The 19276-nt window shown below is 43.7% G+C and overlaps 1 protein-coding gene and 1 long non-coding RNA gene across 6 annotated transcripts in view; one reads left to right on the top strand and one right to left on the bottom strand.

Moving 5' to 3' along the window:
* Positions 1–16893, top strand: part of LOC104921982 (prospero homeobox protein 1) — a 34371-nt gene extending 17478 nt beyond the window's left edge. For 2 of the 3 annotated variants that reach the window (XM_019273039.2, XM_027284048.1), the window contains exon 5: positions 10346–10531. In XM_019273039.2, the coding sequence (XP_019128584.2) occupies positions 10346–10531 (186 nt within the window). Of the gene's footprint in view, positions 1–10345 lie in introns of all 3 variants that reach the window. The other variant, XM_027284049.1, reaches the window with a different exon arrangement.
* Positions 4785–19276, bottom strand: part of LOC113746846 (uncharacterized) — a 31283-nt gene continuing 16791 nt past the window's right edge. For 2 of the 3 annotated variants that reach the window (XR_003463172.1, XR_003463174.1), the window contains 2 exons: positions 17901–18066; positions 4785–8111 (listed from right to left, as the gene is read on the bottom strand). This is a non-coding gene — a long non-coding RNA (uncharacterized LOC113746846). The remainder of the gene's footprint in view (positions 8112–17900; positions 18067–19276) is intronic. The other variant, XR_003463173.1, reaches the window with a different exon arrangement.

Raw genomic sequence — 19276 nt, 5'->3', positions numbered from 1 at the left:
TCCTTGTGTAAGTTTTCATATGGGCTTCCAGGCTAGCTGTGACAAATCGAAGCTTGTGTGTACACGTGTTCAACTAAAAGATTTAAGGTGCACAGAAGAGAAAGCTTCTCCCTTCAGACGTTTAATGTCAGACTCTGCACAAGCTGAGACAAGTGACGAAAACACTGGGCAAAACACATTTTTGAGAAGAGGGGGAATTTAATTAAACTTTATGCCTTAGAAATAAGTCAGCTGGGCCAAATATAAACTGTCTAGCACAACTAAAAAGTAAATATATTTGAACAACACTTAACTAAACCGATCCAAATGATTATGGAGGTTTACGTGACTCGTAAAGCCACTCACTCACTACACAACCTCTAGGAAGAGGATGTGCAAATCCCATAAAAAAAATAACAAACTTTGCACGCAACGACCATGTCAGGCATCTTTTTTTTTTTTGCCATGACAAACCCCTTCTCTCAGAGTCATATCTCAGACAAAACTATCATTCTTCTCCTGGCACCAGGAAGCTACTGTTGAAACAGGCTTAAGGGGAACAGCCTATTTGCATACATAAATGTGAAAATTTGCAAGAAGACAGACAGAGAGGAAAAGAGTGAGAGAGGCCAGGTGAATAAGTCTTCTGTTGGCCGAGGAGCTGCAGTAGTGGAGGAGGGAGGGAGAGTGTTTTGCATATTAAGGTTTTTTTTGCTGGGCAGGTGTCTGAGAGATACAGGAGCTGATTAGAGTTCAGCACAAGGAAAATTTGCCCAGCCATGCAAATTCTAACCCCCCTGACAAACCAACCGCCTTGGTGAGCACGAAGACTCTGTGTGTGTTTGTGTGTGGCTTTTTAGTGTGTGTGTGTGGGTGTTATTTGTGTGTACGGCCGTGTGTGTTTATGAGTGCAGGTGCGTGGGTTGTGTGTTTTTGCGTGGTTTGATGTTTGTGTGGGAATGGTGTGTTGCGTGTATTATACATGTGCGCGGACACATTTGTTATGTTTTTCTGTCTTATATGTGCGTGCGTGTGTGTGTGTGTGTGTGAGTGTGTGTGTGAGTGTGTGTGAGTCATAGAGGTAACGTGGAGATGGAAATGTACTGGATGTGTATCAGGATGCCCCCAAGGCCCTTTTCTGTGGATCTCTCCCCTTTCTCCACCACCACCACCTCCTCCTCCTCCTCCTCTTCCTCCCCTACCTGCCTGCACCACCACTTGAAACAGGAGCCTACGCAGATTCAGCAAGCACACACACACACACACACTGAGTTTTCCCTTTGCCAGATTCTGCATCATCAAAGTTCCATCCACCTTGGTGGCGTCTTTGGAATGAATATGTCCTCTGTTTCAGTGATCACACACACTCACACACACACACATGCACACACACACACACACGTCTGTGGCCTTTCTTGTTTGATGCTAATCTGCTCTGTCACTGTGCTGGCCTAATACGCTCCCCATCTCCCTCCCAGCTCCTCTTTTGTCGCGATTGTTTCCCCTTTTCCTTTCATATCCCTCCTCCCTCACTCCCTCTCGTCGTTTCTCTCTTCCTTCTGTTGCCTCTCTCCTTTCATTCTTTCATCCTCCTCTTTTGCATGTCTTCCGTTATCCCCCCCACCCTCCTCTCCCTCGCTTTTTCCCCCCATTAGGAAGTTTTAATGGCATAATTGTCACATTCCTTCTGGCACAATGAACACCAGCGGTAATTAAAGAGCTTGCCGTTAATTACCTAGACCCCGGCTCTACTTTCCTCTTTTCTCAGCCCCCCCCCCACCCCTCTCTTCTGATCCCCTCTCTTCTTCTCTTTCTTCTCCGCTTCTCATTCACTCTGTCCATCGCCATCAAAGTCTACCGAAAACACACCCGGCCTCCCAAAGCCTTGACTTTGAGCGAGCGAGCGCTTTCATGTGAGGACTCAAGTGAAAATTCTCACTTAGTGTCCTTTTCTTTTTACTCCGCAGCCCCCTCCGTCTGTCTTTGAACTCCCAATGACAACACACATCATCTTTCATAAGACAGGAATGTGTGTGACCTGGTAATGGGTTAGAGACAGAGAGACAGGGAGAGACACAGAGAGAGAGAGAGGAAGAGGAAGAGAGAGAAAGGTGGGGTCTGATAAAGAGGCAGTTTTATGATGGCTCTGGGAAACTCTCAGATTTCCATAAGACAGACTAGGCCAAGTTTCCTCTGTCAGTGACCACTCCTCCCACAGAGGACACGCTCAAACACACATGCATACACCCACCTCGGCATTTAAAAGAGGAAGTCCCTATGATCTCCATGTGAGAGGGAGGTACCAGTGAACACAGTGAGAAACCTTCGTCCGCACACACACACATACACACACACATACATGCAGGTATTGTGTGTCCTCCCTTATCAGCTGCTCTTTCTCCTATTAGAAAGATGTCTCACTCCTTTTGTCCCTCTTCCTCTTTTGTCTGTCCATCCGTCTGTCATCCCTCTATTTGAATTCCACTGTGTTTTGACCAAAAAGCGGCCAAACAGTGAAAGAAACTTTGACTTTTTCGCTTCCCGGCTCTCTCCATCCCTCTGCCTTTCCCTCTATTATCCTCCCTCTTTTTTTTCCCCTTTTTTTTTTATCCACAGCTTTTCCTCCCGCTGTCCCTCGGTCTCCCTCCTTCCCACTCTCTCGGTGTCTCTCCAACTCTCCATCCATTACCAGAGCCACAGAGAGCTGAGAGCAGATGCTGTCTGTCCAACCGCCGTGCCCCATAGCATTGTGTGCTTCACCTCTCCTTCCCCCCTCACTCCCTCGTTCCTCCTCTTCACGTCCCTCTCGGGGCTCCATTTGTTCTCCACCCAGAGAGGCTAATGTCTGTTTTCTCCACCTCCTCCTCCTCCTTTTTCCCCTCCCTGTCTTGCACTCCTTCATTCCTGTTCTTTTTTTGGGGTTTTCTCACCACACAGGGACATGGTAGGTGTTTGTGTGTATGTGTGGGGTGTGTCTTTGACCGGGGTTCGACCTTAGGGAATTCGAGGTGAAGAGGTCACGGCTGTTGCACTGGATGCACAGGCAAAGACACAGATACAAACACGTATAAACATACATAAGTACCTAAAAACACACACTCATGCACAGACACACACACACACAAACACAGGTGTGGTGTTTCCAGTAAACGGCTCTAGGGTTGTCTTTGGAGAGCGATTGAAGACAAAAAGAGGTAGAAGATAGAAGAGAGATGAAAAGCTGGCGGTATAGATTTAGGTTCAGAGCTGCCAAAAATACAATGTGCCAGTGGGTTTATGTCAACTACACACACACATATACACACACACACCTCTTCTTACCAGCTTTCTCCCCCTCATATCTACAGTATCTACTGTCATTCCCCTAATCTCTAACGCTCCCATAGAGAAAAGGTTGCACCAAACTCCCCGACATGTGCATTCATCATGCCGGCACATTACAACTGTACAGCATCATATACAGCAACAAATAATGAGTAGAGTACTTAACCGTCCTTGTATACCCAAATGTAATCCCGTGTGTGTGTGCGTGTGTTTGTGTGTATGTTTGCACTCCTTTCCCACCAGAGCAAGCTAGTTTCTGTTTTCTACAGAGATGGTACAATTAAGGCGGTAATGATGACCTGAGAAGAAGGGTGCGTCTGATGTTGGGCGCTCATATTTATCATTCTCTATACATGAACTGAATCACAGATGCGACAGACGAAGAGTTCAACAACTGATTCAAATTTTCATTCAAACATCGAGAAACTGTGAGAAGTCATGACTTTGTCAGTTCGGGGATATCCATGTATATCATTTTGTCTACGGTGCAAAATTCAGCAGCGACATCTTTACAAAAGAGTGTCGACAGTTTTCATTCAAATTACTTCCTAACAATGAAATAATCTCTAAAAAAATAAGCATTTAAAAATCAAAACTTAGTTCTAAAAATTAGTGTTTGAGGGGTGAACCAACCCTTTAAAGTAGCACCGGTAGCAACACTGTACTCAGTTGATCTCTGGCAAATGTATCTCTTAAAAACAAAGTAAGTTATTACAAGTGTGATGTGAGAATCGTTTACGACTTGTCTTGGCTTCTTAGTTCTCTTAGTGAGAAGAGTTGTGGAAAGAAAAGAATAAAGAGCAGGATCATCTGCTTCTCAGTGAATAGCCGGGGGCTATTGAGGGCCCCCGTTTGACGTAGCCTGACAGGTCTTTTCTTCATCGCATGGTGTGTGTGTGTGTGTGTGTGTGAGTGTGTGTGTTTATATGTGTGCATGTGTATGTGAGAATAAGCCACTTTATTCCGTGCGCTGATTAAATGACCAGAGCTGTGTGTAGAGCCTGGGGCACCAGGGGTGGCAAGGAATCACTTAAACATAAAGAACTACATGATCCCCAGTCTCCTTTTCTCACCTGCTCACACACACACACACACACACATATCCTCTCACTGTGCTCATCCAACACTTGACTCTCCCTCCTCCCTGCTTTTCCACCAGTCCCCCCTCCTCCTCCTCCTCCTCCTCCCTTCTTCTCCCCTCTCCTCCCTCCTTCTGTCCCTGGTCACCTTGTGAGGGGCAGCCTGCTCTGTGGCACAGCTGCTGATTATGTCATTATTTCTGGACCATTTTGGTCTCCCTCCCTGTGTGTGTGTGTGTGTGTGTGTGTGTGTGTGTGTGTGTAAGAGAGAGAGAGACTAATGAAGCGTGGCAAAGGGACTCATGCCAAAATGACCAGGGCGTGCATCAGAGCTGCAGATGTGTCAAAGCAACCCCCCCTCCCCACCAACCCTCCATCCACACACACACACACGCACACACACACACTACTCATTTCCCCTGCCGATGCCAAGCTCTCCCTCCTTCAATCCAATCTGCAGTTTATTATTTTTCTTTCTTCTCCTGCCATCTTGTTCTCTCACTTGCCCTTCCTTGCTTTCTCCTTCCATCCGTCCATCCATCTTCCATCCTCCCTCCTTCGCTGCAGCTCCTTGCCCTCCATCCTTTATTGTTTGCCCGCCCACACCCGCACCCTCCTTCCTCCTACCCTTCTATTCTTCCTCTCCCTCCCTCCCTCTGTTTCTCCTCCTCTCCAGATGTCCTGTTCCTATCTTCCAGACTCCCTTGCTCCTTTCTTTCCCTTCTGCCTCCTGCTCTCTCGGTCTCACTGAGCCGGGTTGACTTCCTGACCTCCGGAGGCCCCGTTACAGCGCTCCATGACCCCCCTTCGTTTAGATTGCTTTCTTTCAGCCTATGTCCGCCATAAAAGCTCAGACGATGAATTTTTAAGTCTCTAAACAAGGGCTTGAACAGTGATTTCTGGCCTCCCCTGCTGTTTTCAATTCTTCTGAGTACAGATGATTTTTCTGTCTGTGGTCTGTGTCTGTTGTTTGGCTTGATCTAAAGCTAGCACCCTCGCCACAGCCCCCAATTTCTATAAAGCGAGGGAAAGAGATGGAACGGTAAGAGGGCAGGAAAGACGTGTCACAGAGGCCCTGATATGATATGATTTCTCAGCCTGTGTGTGTGTGTGTGTTGAGGTGGGGGGTTGAGGCAAGTAAAGATGGAGGGAGGAGCGAGGAAGATGTGATAGGAGAGAGACTTCATCAGTGTCTTTGACCCTGTCCTGTCCTTGACTCCCTAGCGGAGGTGCACCTTGAGAAGAGCCCATGTGACGCTAGTGCTTATGCTAACATACGTACAACAAACCAGACAAGACACACACACACACACACACACACGTATACACAACAGCCCCTCAAGGCTCCATGTTCTCAAGGCTATCAGTGGAGAGAGGGTGGCTTGTGTTTGCTCAGCTTTGAGGCCTGTTTCCCGTCCCAGTAGTCGTGTAAGCAGAAAAATGAACTCTTCATGAGTAAGAGATTTGAAGATTTGAGGGGGAATGCATGGAGGGTGGAAGGTTTAGGAAAATTAAGAAAATGAAGCACTTGGGAAAGAAATGACTTCTTCTAACCCTTTCCTTGCTAGTTGTTTGGACTCTTCAGCCATGGCACAGTCTTATCAGTGGGGGAGGGGGTTGGGGACAAGCGTACTGAGGGGTAGGAAGAAAGGGGACATGGGTTGTGTTTGTCCAAAGTGACAGTGTAGGCCAAGGGCTTATCAAGGCCTTTGTAGATTATTGATCACAGCAGATACGTGAGGCACAGGGGTCTGTGTGCGAGTGTGTGTGTCCGAGGTTTGGAAAACTCTGGCTTGACTCACTGAAATGTCACAGGCCTGCTCAACTTCAGTTTCAACTCTTGTTTTTAAATGTGTGTTTGCCTGTCAGCAGAATATTCTTAAGATACGGTGACTGTATCACTACACATCAATGCCAGATTAGCCCATATATGGCAGTCGGCACATACGTTTCCTGTCCCACACACACACACACACTCACACAAACAAATACAATGACGGAAAAGCATGGGAAGTGTTGGTATTCCCAGGCTGATCTGGGGTTAGGAATTAACCTGGCTGGCAACGGGGGCTCCTGTTGTGTCCCTGCATTTCATCCTTCAAGGCTACAGGCTCACTAGCACACACGCTCACTTACACACACACACACACACAGCCTTATCTTCCAGGGTCTTGTCTTGTTTGGCCAACGCTGTGCAAATAGAAGGTGCAATACATCTCCTGACAGTTCCCAAAAGCAAGGGGGAGAAACACATTGGCCAAACAAACAGCCAACCCTGAGTCACCGAGAGAGAAGAGATTTCTCAGGCTTTTTCCAAAAACACACACACACACACACATGCACATGCGCACAGTGTGTGTAACAGTAGCCTTTATTTGAGGGCTTGGGCCTCTGGCTACCTTTTTAAACGTTTGTCTAAGCAGTCTTAAGACAGGGGCCGCTGCTGGAGTGAATAGCTCCCAGCAAGCCGTCCACAGGCTCCTATTGTCCTCCGTCATATTTTATTATCTCATCAAAAAGCAGGAAATCCGATTCCCTCTCTCTGAAAAAGAGCTTATCCTTCTGTCTCAAAGCAACCTGTCACGAGAGAGGGAGATGGAGAGAATGGGGGAGAGAGTTGTGGAGGGGAGAGAGGAGGGGGGAGTCGGTGAATAAGAGTGATTAACTGCCTCATCGCTGCCTCTTGTCAGAGAAGTCCCTCTATTTCTTTATTCCTTCCTTCCTCTCTGATTGGCATTTACCCAACACACAGCACAATGCAAAGGTTAGGGAAACGTGTGCGTATTAGAGGCCAGCTTTTTCTCCTTTTGCTGATTCTTTTCTCCCTTTCCCCCCTCTCTGTCTTCCTCCTTTCATATTGTGTTACACAGGGGTAGAGCAACAATAATATCCCTTTTCATGAAAGCTTTTTTTTTTTTTTTTTGGACCCCCCGCAACACACACACACACACTCGCACCTCCTCTCTGAACAAAATCTTTTATTCTGCAGAAGGCCATATGATTTTATCAGCAGAAAGTGTGTGAAGAGGTCAACCTCGGTCGGGCTAGTCATCTTTCATTCAGACTCTGAAAATGCAATGTTTGAACAGTGTTTCCTGTGTGAGCACACAGATGAAATCTCTGTCATGATGGTGACATCCAAAATAAACACAAATGCAGATTAATGACAACAGCTGTGCCATTTGATTATCTATACAGACATTAAAAATAAATGATCACAGATAAAGTTGGAAATGACAGAAAGTCTTCTTAAATTTACTGCCACGCAGCAGCTGACCATGACTGAGCGGGCTTATTAGTCATCATTTCCCTAACAGCTCTGTTTGCCAAAAGCTGATTTCAGGTGAGAAAAACTCCAGTGTAGTGTGGACCAAAGACCAAAGTTGCGGTTTTTAAATTTAGCCGGCAAAGCATGGACTTTCTGTCACCTTGTTTCCCTTTTCCAGGCGTCGTTCCACACACATACACACGCACAATCGTTCATCCATTTCTCTCTATACTATTTTTTTTCCCTGCTTCTCTCCCTCCCTTCCTCCCTTCCTCCCTCTCTTTGTACATCTGTCCTTTAATTTTGGGCTCTGCTGAGAAGTTGTTAAAAAGCCCTATGAAATATGTATGAAGGATTGTGAGCCACGCGATTGGCCCCATTTACCGGACAGCCGAGCGAATGAACGGCCACACTGGATAATCCCCCACAATGCCTCTGGAACAAAGGCCCAACAGCTGACCCTAGAGAGAGAGAGAGAGAGAGAGAGATGAAGAGAGGAGGGGGAGTGAGTGAGTGGGACAAGGGAGGGGTTGCAAACAGTTAAGGCTCACTGCTGGTCAGGAGGCAGCTTGCTCACATACACAACTCACACGTACTCGCAAAACAAAGGCTTGTGGGACAGGAATAACTCCCTCTGTTCTGTTCTGTCGCTCCGCTCTCCCTCTCCTTAGACTCTTCTCAGCCCCTCCTTCTCCTGCCATCTCTCTCCCTCCCTCCTGTTCTCACTCTCTCGCTCTCTCAGTCAAGAGGATCTGAAATACCAATACCCTTTTCTCCTTGACATTGCTTTCTCCTTGCAGTCAGCATTTTGCTGTCCTTTTATAGTCAAAACGTCAGGAGAAATTCCATGCAGGAATATTCTTAGTAATGCGGCACTCCCTGCGTCTAACGGGCTAGGGCGCTGCGCTGCACCGGGCCCTTTAGCGAGGTCTTTTGGGAAAAGGGTGCGTATGCCCGCTCACACACACTTACAACGCATACACACAAAGTTGCCCTCGCACCGGGGTCATTGTGCCAGTATTTCAGAGACGACAGCAGTCCAAACAATGAATTATATCCACTTCTATATCGCACCAGAGGGGAATTCAATATTTGGGGAATTGGGTTAGCTTGTGTGTGTTTCTCTCTCTCTTTGCCAAACACACAAACACACACACACACACACACACACACAGCTTACAAGCTCCTTATTCACGACTCACCTTTTTACTCGAGCACTGGACAGAGATATGCACACACACCAGACACACAGGCATCTTAGCCTCCATTCATCACCCCGAGGGGGGTGGGTGGTTGTCCCGTGTGTGCAAGTGTGTGTATATGTGTGTGTGAAGAGGCATGCCTGTGTGTGTGTGTGTACATGTCCGTCTATGTGTGTGTGTGTCTGTGTGTGTGTGTTCCAGTGGCCACTAACCTTGCTGTGTCCTGACACTCCTGATGAGTATCTGCAGGACACTGTAGGAGAGGAGCGGAGCGGAGTGCGCACTGTCAGGCATTTGGGCAAGCTGCTGTACGTGTGTGTGTGTGTGTGTGTGTGTATCTGTGTGTGTGAGACAGTGTGTGTTTGTGTGTATGCAAGCATCAAGGGAGGCGGGCAGGGAGACAGTCAGCATTATCCAAGCAGGTGACCCCTGAAGGCTGCGTCGCCCTGGAGCTTTGAGTCGAGGAAAGAGACTCAGCCAAATACACCAGGGTAGCTAGTGTATGTGTGTGTGTGTATGTGTAGCGAGCATTATGTAGAGCTCTGTAACAGTACAGGATGTGTCATCTCCTTGGCACAAGGAGGTGTGTTCACTGGTGTGTGTGCTCACGCCTGTATGAGTGTGTGTGTGACAGAGTGTTGGCTTGGGGGAAGGTGTCACAGATCTTTGCCAGACTAATCATCTCCATGGTGTCGGTGAGCGCTGCTGTCAGGGACACTAAAGAGGCGGCGTGTCTCCCCGTTCCCAAAGCATTTAGTACTTCCTCTTTCGCCAGCACCTCTCTGCTGCTCTTCACTCAGCTCCGCTTTCTTGTTTGGTCACAGATTTACAGTGGGACTCATAAAGATGTCACGCTCACCGTGTTGTGGGGAGGGAAGTGGGAGATGTGAGGAACCTGAGAATTCACAAGAAGTGACTTTTCTCAGGCTGACACCTCAGTTGGCTTTTTAAGGAAGTAGATACTCAAGAGATTTATGGTTTTACATCCACTGTAAAAATATGAACATATTCTACAGTGGAGAAGATGGCGGCGTTGAGCATAATGCAAGCAAACACTGCTGCAAAGTGAGTGAGGTGTGAAGGGGAAGGAGTTCTTTCGGGGATTCAGGGTTCCAGATGGAGCATTTTGAAGGTGTATAGTAAGAAGTATGTAAGAAAATAAGAAGGTAATTAAGACACCTAAGGAGCATTTCAGAAAAATATCCAATCCTTGTGCTTAAAACTATGATGTTTGTATCATTAACAGTGAGTGGAAGATTGAGTTTTTTCTGTTTTTATTAATAATTGTAACAGAGAAAATGATCAGAACCATTCTAGGAAAAATAATCGTTAATAAAACTGAAATTGCGAGATTGGACTCAGAAGCAAGAGAACGCGTGATCATGACTGCAGCACTAAGAGTTGAGAGAGTGTTGTGCTCTCCTCCAAATCTTTTCTCTGCAGTTTACGTCCATCGATGAGTAACCGCTTCTTTCCCTTCTGTGTCTGCAAAGGTTCCTGATCGCTTCCTGGAGGTGGCCGAGATCACACTGAGGGAGTTTTTCAATGCCATCGTGGCTGGAAAAGACGTGGACCCGTCCTGGAAGAAGGCCATCTACAAGGTCATCTGCAAACTGGACAGCGAGGTCCCCGAGGTCTTCAAGTCCCCCAACTGTCTCCAAGAGCTTCTACACGAGTAAATTTCTCCTCCTCCTCCTCCTCGCTCGACGCTTTGCGCTTTTTTTTATTTTTTATTTTCTCTGAATTCATAGAATTTCAAAATGATATTCTCTTTTGTTTTCTTTCATTTTCCCCAACTTTACTTTTGATTTCCTGTTTTTCTTTTTTTTCTTTTTGAATGTATGAAAGTTATGAAGTAGCATTCCCAATCTGAAGCCTCTGTGGCAGTTCCTAAATGACCTAGCTATTGTGTTGTTGTTCTTATATGATAATTATCATGATGGTTATTATTTGTTTTGTTTTTCTATGATTCTGAACTGAAGAGACTCTAATCTTACTGGGTGTTTTTTGGACCGTGTGAACCCTCATCCATTTTTCGGCCTGTTTTATGATCAACATTAACTAAGTCCTCAGTGTGTGGAAGGAATTCCCATTTTACACAACTAAGAACGTAGGCCGGGTTCCCTAAAGACTTTATTCACGACACCCAGGGGTGTCCCTCCAATCCAGTGGGTGTCCAAATGAACTGTCCCCACGAGGCGGGTGCCCAATAGACTGTGCTACTGAAGATGTCCCCTACAGGACACTCACACATACACACACACACATGTACACACACACAAACAAACAAACAAGGCCTAGTGAGGTTAATGACAGGAGTAAGACTGGACTCATTGTACTGGTCTATACTAGTCTGTGGGACTTGGACTGGTTTCAAATAGCTACTGAGCTCTACCATGTTTTGAAGTGTGTTTTCCCTGCAAATTGGGCATTGTGTTTATTGGCTGTACATTATTATTTTGATTATTATTATTATTGTTGTTGTTTATGATTATTATTATTTGTCATCACTGCTTGCTGAAGATTGGCACTTCGAGATTTGTTTGTCCCTTGATGCCGATGCAGAAAAAAAAATAAATTATTGCTATTAATATTATTCCACAAGAGTTTAGATTCTGAAATATTTTACCCCCACTCCCATCCCTCTCCTTACTTATGTTTTTGTTTGTCCATCTCTGAAGTGGACTTTGGTTTTGTTTATTTCGTTTGGGGGTGGGGAGGGGGGTCTTCGGGGTCGGGAGGTTTTAATGGAGGGCCATCAGAGTGGGGCTTCTCTATATGTCTGTAGTGACTAGTCTATTCTCCACAGGACCAGTCTGGCAACAATGCTGGAAAAGGGGTTTAGGCTGCAGAAACACATGAAGTAAACGGTGCATACGTATAGAAATATGCAGAAGAAGTGTGGCCTTTTGGTGCGTGACTTGCTGTTTTTAAAACGGCTACATTTCCATAGCCACTCCAGCTTTGATAACTGCTCCCACTAAACGAGCCATTTGTTCAGCTATCAAATAAATCTTATTCATCTAATTATCTCTTCACGATTGGTAAATATACGCAATAATAACTGCATAGTTTTATGTCTTTTTATAGCAGTGTTCACTGAATAGCTCATGTGTGAGATGAAGTTGGCCTGTTTATATGACAGGCTTTTATTGTGATTAGCCTATACAAGGTGTAAATTACATTATGAAGTTATTTCAATAGCAGTTGATACTTGAATATATCAGAATACTGTGGCAATCTAAAGTACAGTGTCGCTGAAACAATAGATAATTGAATACATATGAATAGAAGCATCACAGAGAGGAAGATAATTCAAGGAGGGCAAGGAGAGAGGTGAATATAAGCTGAAACACAAGCGTTCATTAATTCTGCTTCAAGTGGAACTTCCCCCACAAACAACACGTATACAAGCGCGCACGCACACACACACACACACACACACACACACACACACACACACGCACACACGCACACACACCGCTCCTTCCCTCCATGTTCACCTGCCTTTGAGTGATCTAGCTCCTCTCTCACTGCAACAATACGAGGTCAGAGGTGAGCACTCACCCCAGGGGTAGACGGAGAAGCTCTCATCACTACAAAGAGCGGGGACAAAGGCACAGAGCGAAGAGCGACACGCACCTGAAACCCTCTACTCTGTCCCTCCGTCCCAAACTGGCAGCTTTTAAAGACCCAAAGTGAGATTCTGTTGAAGCCACTGTGCCCGGTTTGTTAAATGCCATTCCTTTCACTTTTACCTGAGATACCAATCCCAGATTTTCCACTTGAGTTGTACATGTATATCTAGCGGTTTATTAATTTTATCCGCCCTCTCAGGCTTTTAAAGAATTTTAAAGAAGTGGTTAGGTGTTAGCTACCCTTTTTTTGAGGAGGTAAGTTTGAAGCAATGAGAGGACTTGAATGCCTTCTCGAGTGCGTGCGAGCTAGCTGTTGATCTCACCTTGGCGACATTGGCTTATAGTGTGTGTGTGTGTGTGTGTGTGTGTCACAAAAGATCAAAAGGGGCAGGTTGCTTAACCTGCTGACTTGTCTAAGCGAGACAAAGCACCTGACAAAAGGAGGCAGAGAAAGACGGAGAGCTACTCCCTTCATTATGTCCCCCCCACCCCACCCTCCACCCTTCTCCCCGGACAGTGTTCTTCTTAAGATCCGGAGTCCTGAGAGAGCGACTCGCACATATTTCTCACTGAAGGATGGGCTAGGCCCTGCATGTCTCAGAGTCTCAAAGCACTAGCTAAGGGCTCTAAAGCGCCACAAACAAAGGAGAAAGGAAAGGACACTTTTATCTGATGCACAGATTATTATCGCTCTCCACCCACCCCCTTCCTGCAACCCCGCCCTAAAGTTAAAGAGTTCCTGCGCCTAAAAAGATTAATTCAGGATAATGAAGACTTATGTACAAAAAAAAAAAAAAAAAAAAAGAATTAGCAAGACCTTAATACAGCGTTGAGAATATTTTTGTCAAGTTTTCCTATTCTGGGGTTATTTGATTGTAAGGATAACATTATTGAAATACATACAGTATATAGCCTTTTTTAAGAGTTGTAAAGGATAAATCTATGGGAAAAAATATATACAGTAGTGGAAGATCTTTGGAAGGCACTGTTAGGAAATGTTTCATAAAAGAAAGCTTGAGGGTATTTTTAGTGACGGCTTTGTTTAAATCTGTATTCTGAATAAGTGAGTTGTTGGTAGATTAGGAGCAATAGTTGTAGTTTTTTTTTGCAGGTTTTGTGACCACTTTTTTCCTTTTTGGTTTCTTTTACTTTTTGTATTGTGCTGAATGGCTGTCTTCTTGAGATCAGAAAAATAAACTTGGAATATGTTTTCAGAGTAATGAAATATTGTTGTTGCTACTGTAAATACGGTCAGGATGAAACAAAGAATAGCTGTACAGTTTTTTCTATCATCACAGAGTGCTAGAGAGGGGCGAGAGTGGTTAAAAAAAGAAGGATGAAATAAAAAAAGAGGGATGACCCGCTCCCTCCAACTGGACTTGTTACCACTCTTCCAAAAAAAAAAAAAAAAAAAAAACAGAGGAGAGATTTTTGTTGTTTTTTTTTGTTGTTTTTTTCCCTGCCATGCCTTTAACGGGGGTCTGTTTCCCGTCGGCAGTGCCCTTGAAGTTGCACCAGCATCCGTTTCTTTAATTTTTGCTGACAGAACGATGCGTTAGGCTAACGTTCGGGTAAAGATGATGTCACAGAGTGGCCCGTTGGCAGTCTTTAGACCTGGTCTCGTCCCAAAAAAACAAGGGCAGACTCCCGCCGACGTAGCTCCAGATATGACCCGGGAGAGAGAGACAGGAACTCATTGTCATCAGAGGAGTAGTGTCATGGAGGGGGCACATGTTGTACAGTAACAGTTTAAAAAGAGACTGCAGACAGTTTAAAAAAAAAAAAAAAAAAAAAGCGATTTATACCCTTTTTTTACCGGGTTCAAACAGTTGGAAAAAGTTTGGACTCTGTGGAGTTTCTGTAGGCTTTGCATTGTGTGTGTGTGTGTGTGTGTGTGAATGTATATGAGTATGTCTGTGTGAGAGAAAAGACCGATTATGAGAACCTGTGAACCAGTGAGTGACACAATTCTCAACACTGTGGCCCCTCCCCCACCCCTGGGAGTACCATCCTGACATGTAAATGATTCTCATTAAGCGTTGGCAACGTGTGTTTGGTGTGTGTGTGTGTGTGTGTGTGTGTGTGTGTGTTGCGATAATTTCCTCTGATCTGTTTTCTGACCTGTTTGAAAGGGGTTTTTGTTTCTCAATGCTTTCGGTAGTAATTCTTTTTTTTTTTTTTTCTTTTTTTTAAAAATATTATTACATTGCTCCTCTTTTTTTGTAAATATCAATGATGTGGACTTACAGTGATAAATACTGCCTTTGTGTAACTTAGCAATATGTTATGTAAATAGTGTTTTGTTGATGCTTTTTGTATGACATTATTATTCGATTCTAGTGCAGTAATTCCAACTGGAACAGCCATGTTTCAAATACAGTCTGAATAGTTACACACAGGTTGTAAAATAAAACTCGTGACATGGCTGCTTTTTTTTCTGTTATTGGTGTCTATTTGTCTTGCAGATTTTGTGTAATTTATTGGTTTAATTTATCCTAATTTATTTGATGTTATTTTCTTTTGTTTTTCAAACAGGGAAGGCTGTACTGCATTTCATTGAGTAGAACCCACTTAAAAGATTTTAATCGTTATCTATCCAAAAATCGAATTTTAAAAATTTGTATTCTAGCGTGATCATTCAATTGAGAGAAATGATAAAAATGGAGACCTTGGCAGCTAAATGGAACTGGACAGTTTAAAAATACAAACAAAGGTTGTTATGTTTTCTTGTTCCAGGACAGGGCCAAGGATTGCCTAGAAAGCTGAAACTAGGTTGGAAGCAGTTTTGTATTTTCTCTTGAGATTATTTCCCCTGTATTGCTTTGGCCCAGCCCAAAAACAACCAGTAGTCAAATTGCCTTTCGTGCCTTCACCCTCTATGAACTGAATGTATGTGCAGTATATATGCAAGCTTGTGCAAAATGAATAAAAAATGGAAATAAAAATGAAAAAGAGAGTAGAAAATGTCTGTTGTTTTATTTATATCACCTCCGTGTGTGTGTGTGTGTGTGTGTGTGTGTGTGTGTGTGTGTGTGTGATGGGTAGGAGAAAGCGATTTAGTTATAAAAAGATATCCTCCTGAGACCCAGAGGAAAAATAAGTTTTGCTTTTTGGATATTTTTATGATAATTTAAGTATTGTAGTTGAAAGAAACGTATTGCAGCTATTTTTTTTTTCCAAAAACATTATTTTTTATGGACTGTCCCTTGTAGTGGACATTGGGGTTTTTTTTATACAGAATGTAATGATGTAATGTTATAATACTAAATTCATTTTCGTGTGGATTTCTTTTTTAGAATACACTTCTGAATGCTCTGGCTATTTTATATTATATTCTGTGGATATCATTTTACATGAGGGAGGAAATCAGCACATTTCTGTCTGACCTTTACTAACGCAATTTGTCAATGTTCTGAAAAGATGAAAGATTTAAAGATGCCAGCTAGCAATCAGGGCTACAATGTAATCCTAAAGGACAGAACATGTTGTCTTTTAACAAAATTAATTCAAATTCTGACATTCAAACTCTTCAAACTACCAAACAGGGTTAGTTAAACATGGCGCCAAAATAAACACATATTTACTGGTATATCCTTACTGGTACTTCCCACAGTAAACATTGGAACAAGAATTTAAACTCATCTCATCTTCAGGCTGCTCTAAATCTGAATCTCCCTCCACAATTCTCTCTTTTTCTTAGCCTTCTGCTCCCTGATGTATTAAAATGGGGGTTAGTAAGTCCTGATGTCCACTACAAAGGACATTACATAAAAGTTGTGTTTTGAAAGGGTTAAAATTACTGTGCCTTTCTAAAAATTTTACTAAATTGAAGTAAAGACTTTGATATTTAAGAAAAAACTTGATTTTTAACAATAGAAACATGATAACTGCAAAAAATTGTTGACTTATCTCTCTTGTTGTTGTAAAACATGGATGTTAAAATGTATGCTATTTTGAAAAGACAGTGTATGTGCCATGTTGGCCACACCCCCACAACCGGGGCATCAAAAGAGAGCCCAGGATGTCCTCAGATAGATTCTATAAGTTATGCTTGACTTAGAGATATCAGACCCATGTCTATTGCTGGGTCTTATCTCGGGTATCTCCCATCTTGTTTATGAACTTTTTTATTTACCAGTACACTACATAATCACTGACTACAATGTATGTATTTACTGTATAGTGCTGTGTGAATGGATCAGTGCTGCTTTGCCCTCTGAGTGATTCAATGCACTAATGAGGGCTTTGGCAGCAAAGCACCAACCTCTCAGCCTGTCTCCACAGACGACTGCAGATGCCGCCTCATCGGGCTAAATGCAACAATCGCCATACCCTGGGACACAAACGTACGTGAACCCCATCCACTTACAAACAAAAAGCTAAAAAAAAATAAACAGACTAAAAAGTTCATAGTTAAAAGTTAATAAATGCTTAAGATTTTTGGGTTTGTTCTCACTAGATCTGCAATTAACGATTATTTTCATTAATGATTAATCAGCTTGATTAATTTCCTTGATTAACAGTTTTGTTAATGTTAAAATGTCCCACAACCTCAGTAGATGTATTTAGATTGCTTGTTTTATTCAATGAAGCGCTCAAAATCCAAAGTTATTCTGTTTACATCAGATTTCTAACAAAATTTAGAAGCTGGAAGCAGAAAATGTTTCGCATTTTCACTTACGATTACAATAATTAATTATCCATCAACTAACAGAAGCAGCCAAAGTTTAAACCTATAAATTGTGTATGTCTTTGTGTGTGAAGTTGTGTAGTAACATTTTTATAAAGACACATTCCCACATATTTTAGATATATACGTACACATATGTTCTTTGATGAGTTTGAGTCTTTTGAGAAAAATACTGTTTTAAAAGGCTTGGTGTGTTCTCGCTCTGTTTTCTTATCATGACCTCTGTTGTACTTTCCACCACGCCTGCCCATTGCTCTGTTCCTTTTCTTCCTTTTGTTCTTGCCTGACTGCTTTTCACTCTTTTTTGCTTTGATGCTCATTTTTGGAGTTGCTTCTTTTGTGTCTTTCCTGCTTGCTTGCTTTTATTCTTCTCTCTCTCTCTCTCTCTCATTCTCTCTCTCTCTTTCCCGTGTTCCTTTTCCCTCTCGTCCTCCGCCTGCCTCCCTCCGCTTGCCTTAACCGGAGGCTACAGCTCCTTAGGTTGGGCTGAGACAGCATCTTTGTACAACACCGACCGTCTGCTCTGTAATCAAATACCATCTGTCGCTACATCTGAAGACTCACTCTCTCGCTTCCTCCATTACACACACACACGCGCGCGCGCGCATGCATGCATGTGGGCACACACATGCACATACACACACACACCACATCTGTGCCTCCCACTCTTGAACAATGTGTGTGTGCGCGCTTTTTATGTACAATGACCCGTGTACTTACAATCATTCCACCTGATTCATTCTTGGCCTGCAGAAAGGAAGTCCTCTGGAGTCACTTTCACCACTTCCTGTTTTTTCCACCTCTCCCGCTGGGAGTTCAAAGGTCATTGTCTTCAGGTATATCCATGTTTGTTCTGTGGCTCTGTATGTCAGCAAGACCTTGGCTGCTGTATCAGACAGGAGATAGTGGATTTAGTTCCTCAGTCTTAGATCAACGGCCCACTATCTCAAAGGCTGCCAGCCTTTCCCAATGTTTGTCTAATGTTTGTCCCTGCTCCGGCACAGAAAACGTTGACACAGTCCCCAAGGTCCCTCTCCAAGTCCCCCCCTCCCTCCCTTCGTGGTCGCCTGTTATCACACGCTCAGGTTCAAGAACATTTTCCATTAAGAGTTAAGAGAGAGAGTAGGATTTTTTTTGTTGTCTTTTTGCTATAATTGTTTCTTCAAGCTTTCACATTACATTGAGTGCAAAGTGTGTTTTATGACTTGGCAGAAGTGGAGGATTTACAGCACGCCAACCCAACAACAAACAGAACATTCTTTGGTAAATATCACCACACACAGGCACTGATGTAACTCCCCATGCTGTGACGAAGAAACACAAGGACCTCATTTCGATTTCTTCTCTGTGCGATCCTCCTACCAGCGACCAATATGAGCTGTTCCACTGTTTGAACCGTTTTGACACCTACACCTGCAAAATGACTGTGGGCTTGAAACTAAAACAGCAGAATACTACTATTGAAGTTTTTTCTCCACCAGAAGACTGGCAATCTGTATGTATGTGTGCATCTGCTTTTTATTTGCTCAACAGTGCATTTATTCCATCATTCCACATAGAATTAAACATTTCACACAGAAACGACTCCAGTTTCAAATCAAAAAACCATGAAAACAGATTTCCACATTGCACAGATTGATGGATTCATCCTGCATGTGTTCGTAATTAAACACTGGATTTCATCTATTGTGGATGGAGCAACACACTGGTCTTATGCTCCAGAGCCACTGGCACAGTGTGGGATTAACTCTGGGTTGCCCACATTTTGCATCAGTGATGGGGACACCTAGTGGTCAGTATGTGCAGCTCACACACACACTCTGTGTGTCTTCTTCTTATCATCCTTATGCATTCTTTGCCATCTTTGTGTTTGTCCAGTTCTTCATTATCTTTTGATTAATTTGTTGTTGTTTTTTCCTAACTCCCCCCTCCTTCCTCCACATCACTTGCATGTGTGTGTGCATTTGTTTTGTGAAATTGGAAGATTCCACTTGGACAGATCATTGTGCCCCCTTTTTCTCCCTCTCTCTCTGGAAGGCTCCAACGCAACTGGAGCCTCGGAGGCTCAAGAGAGGAGCCTGGGAAAGGAGGAACAA

This window comes from Larimichthys crocea, chromosome XI, assembly GCF_000972845.2.
Source record: "Larimichthys crocea isolate SSNF chromosome XI, L_crocea_2.0, whole genome shotgun sequence".
Lineage (NCBI taxonomy): Eukaryota > Metazoa > Chordata > Actinopteri > Sciaenidae > Larimichthys > Larimichthys crocea.
Note: the sequence above shows the minus strand (reverse complement) of the source record. Positions and strands in the feature narration are given on the sequence as shown.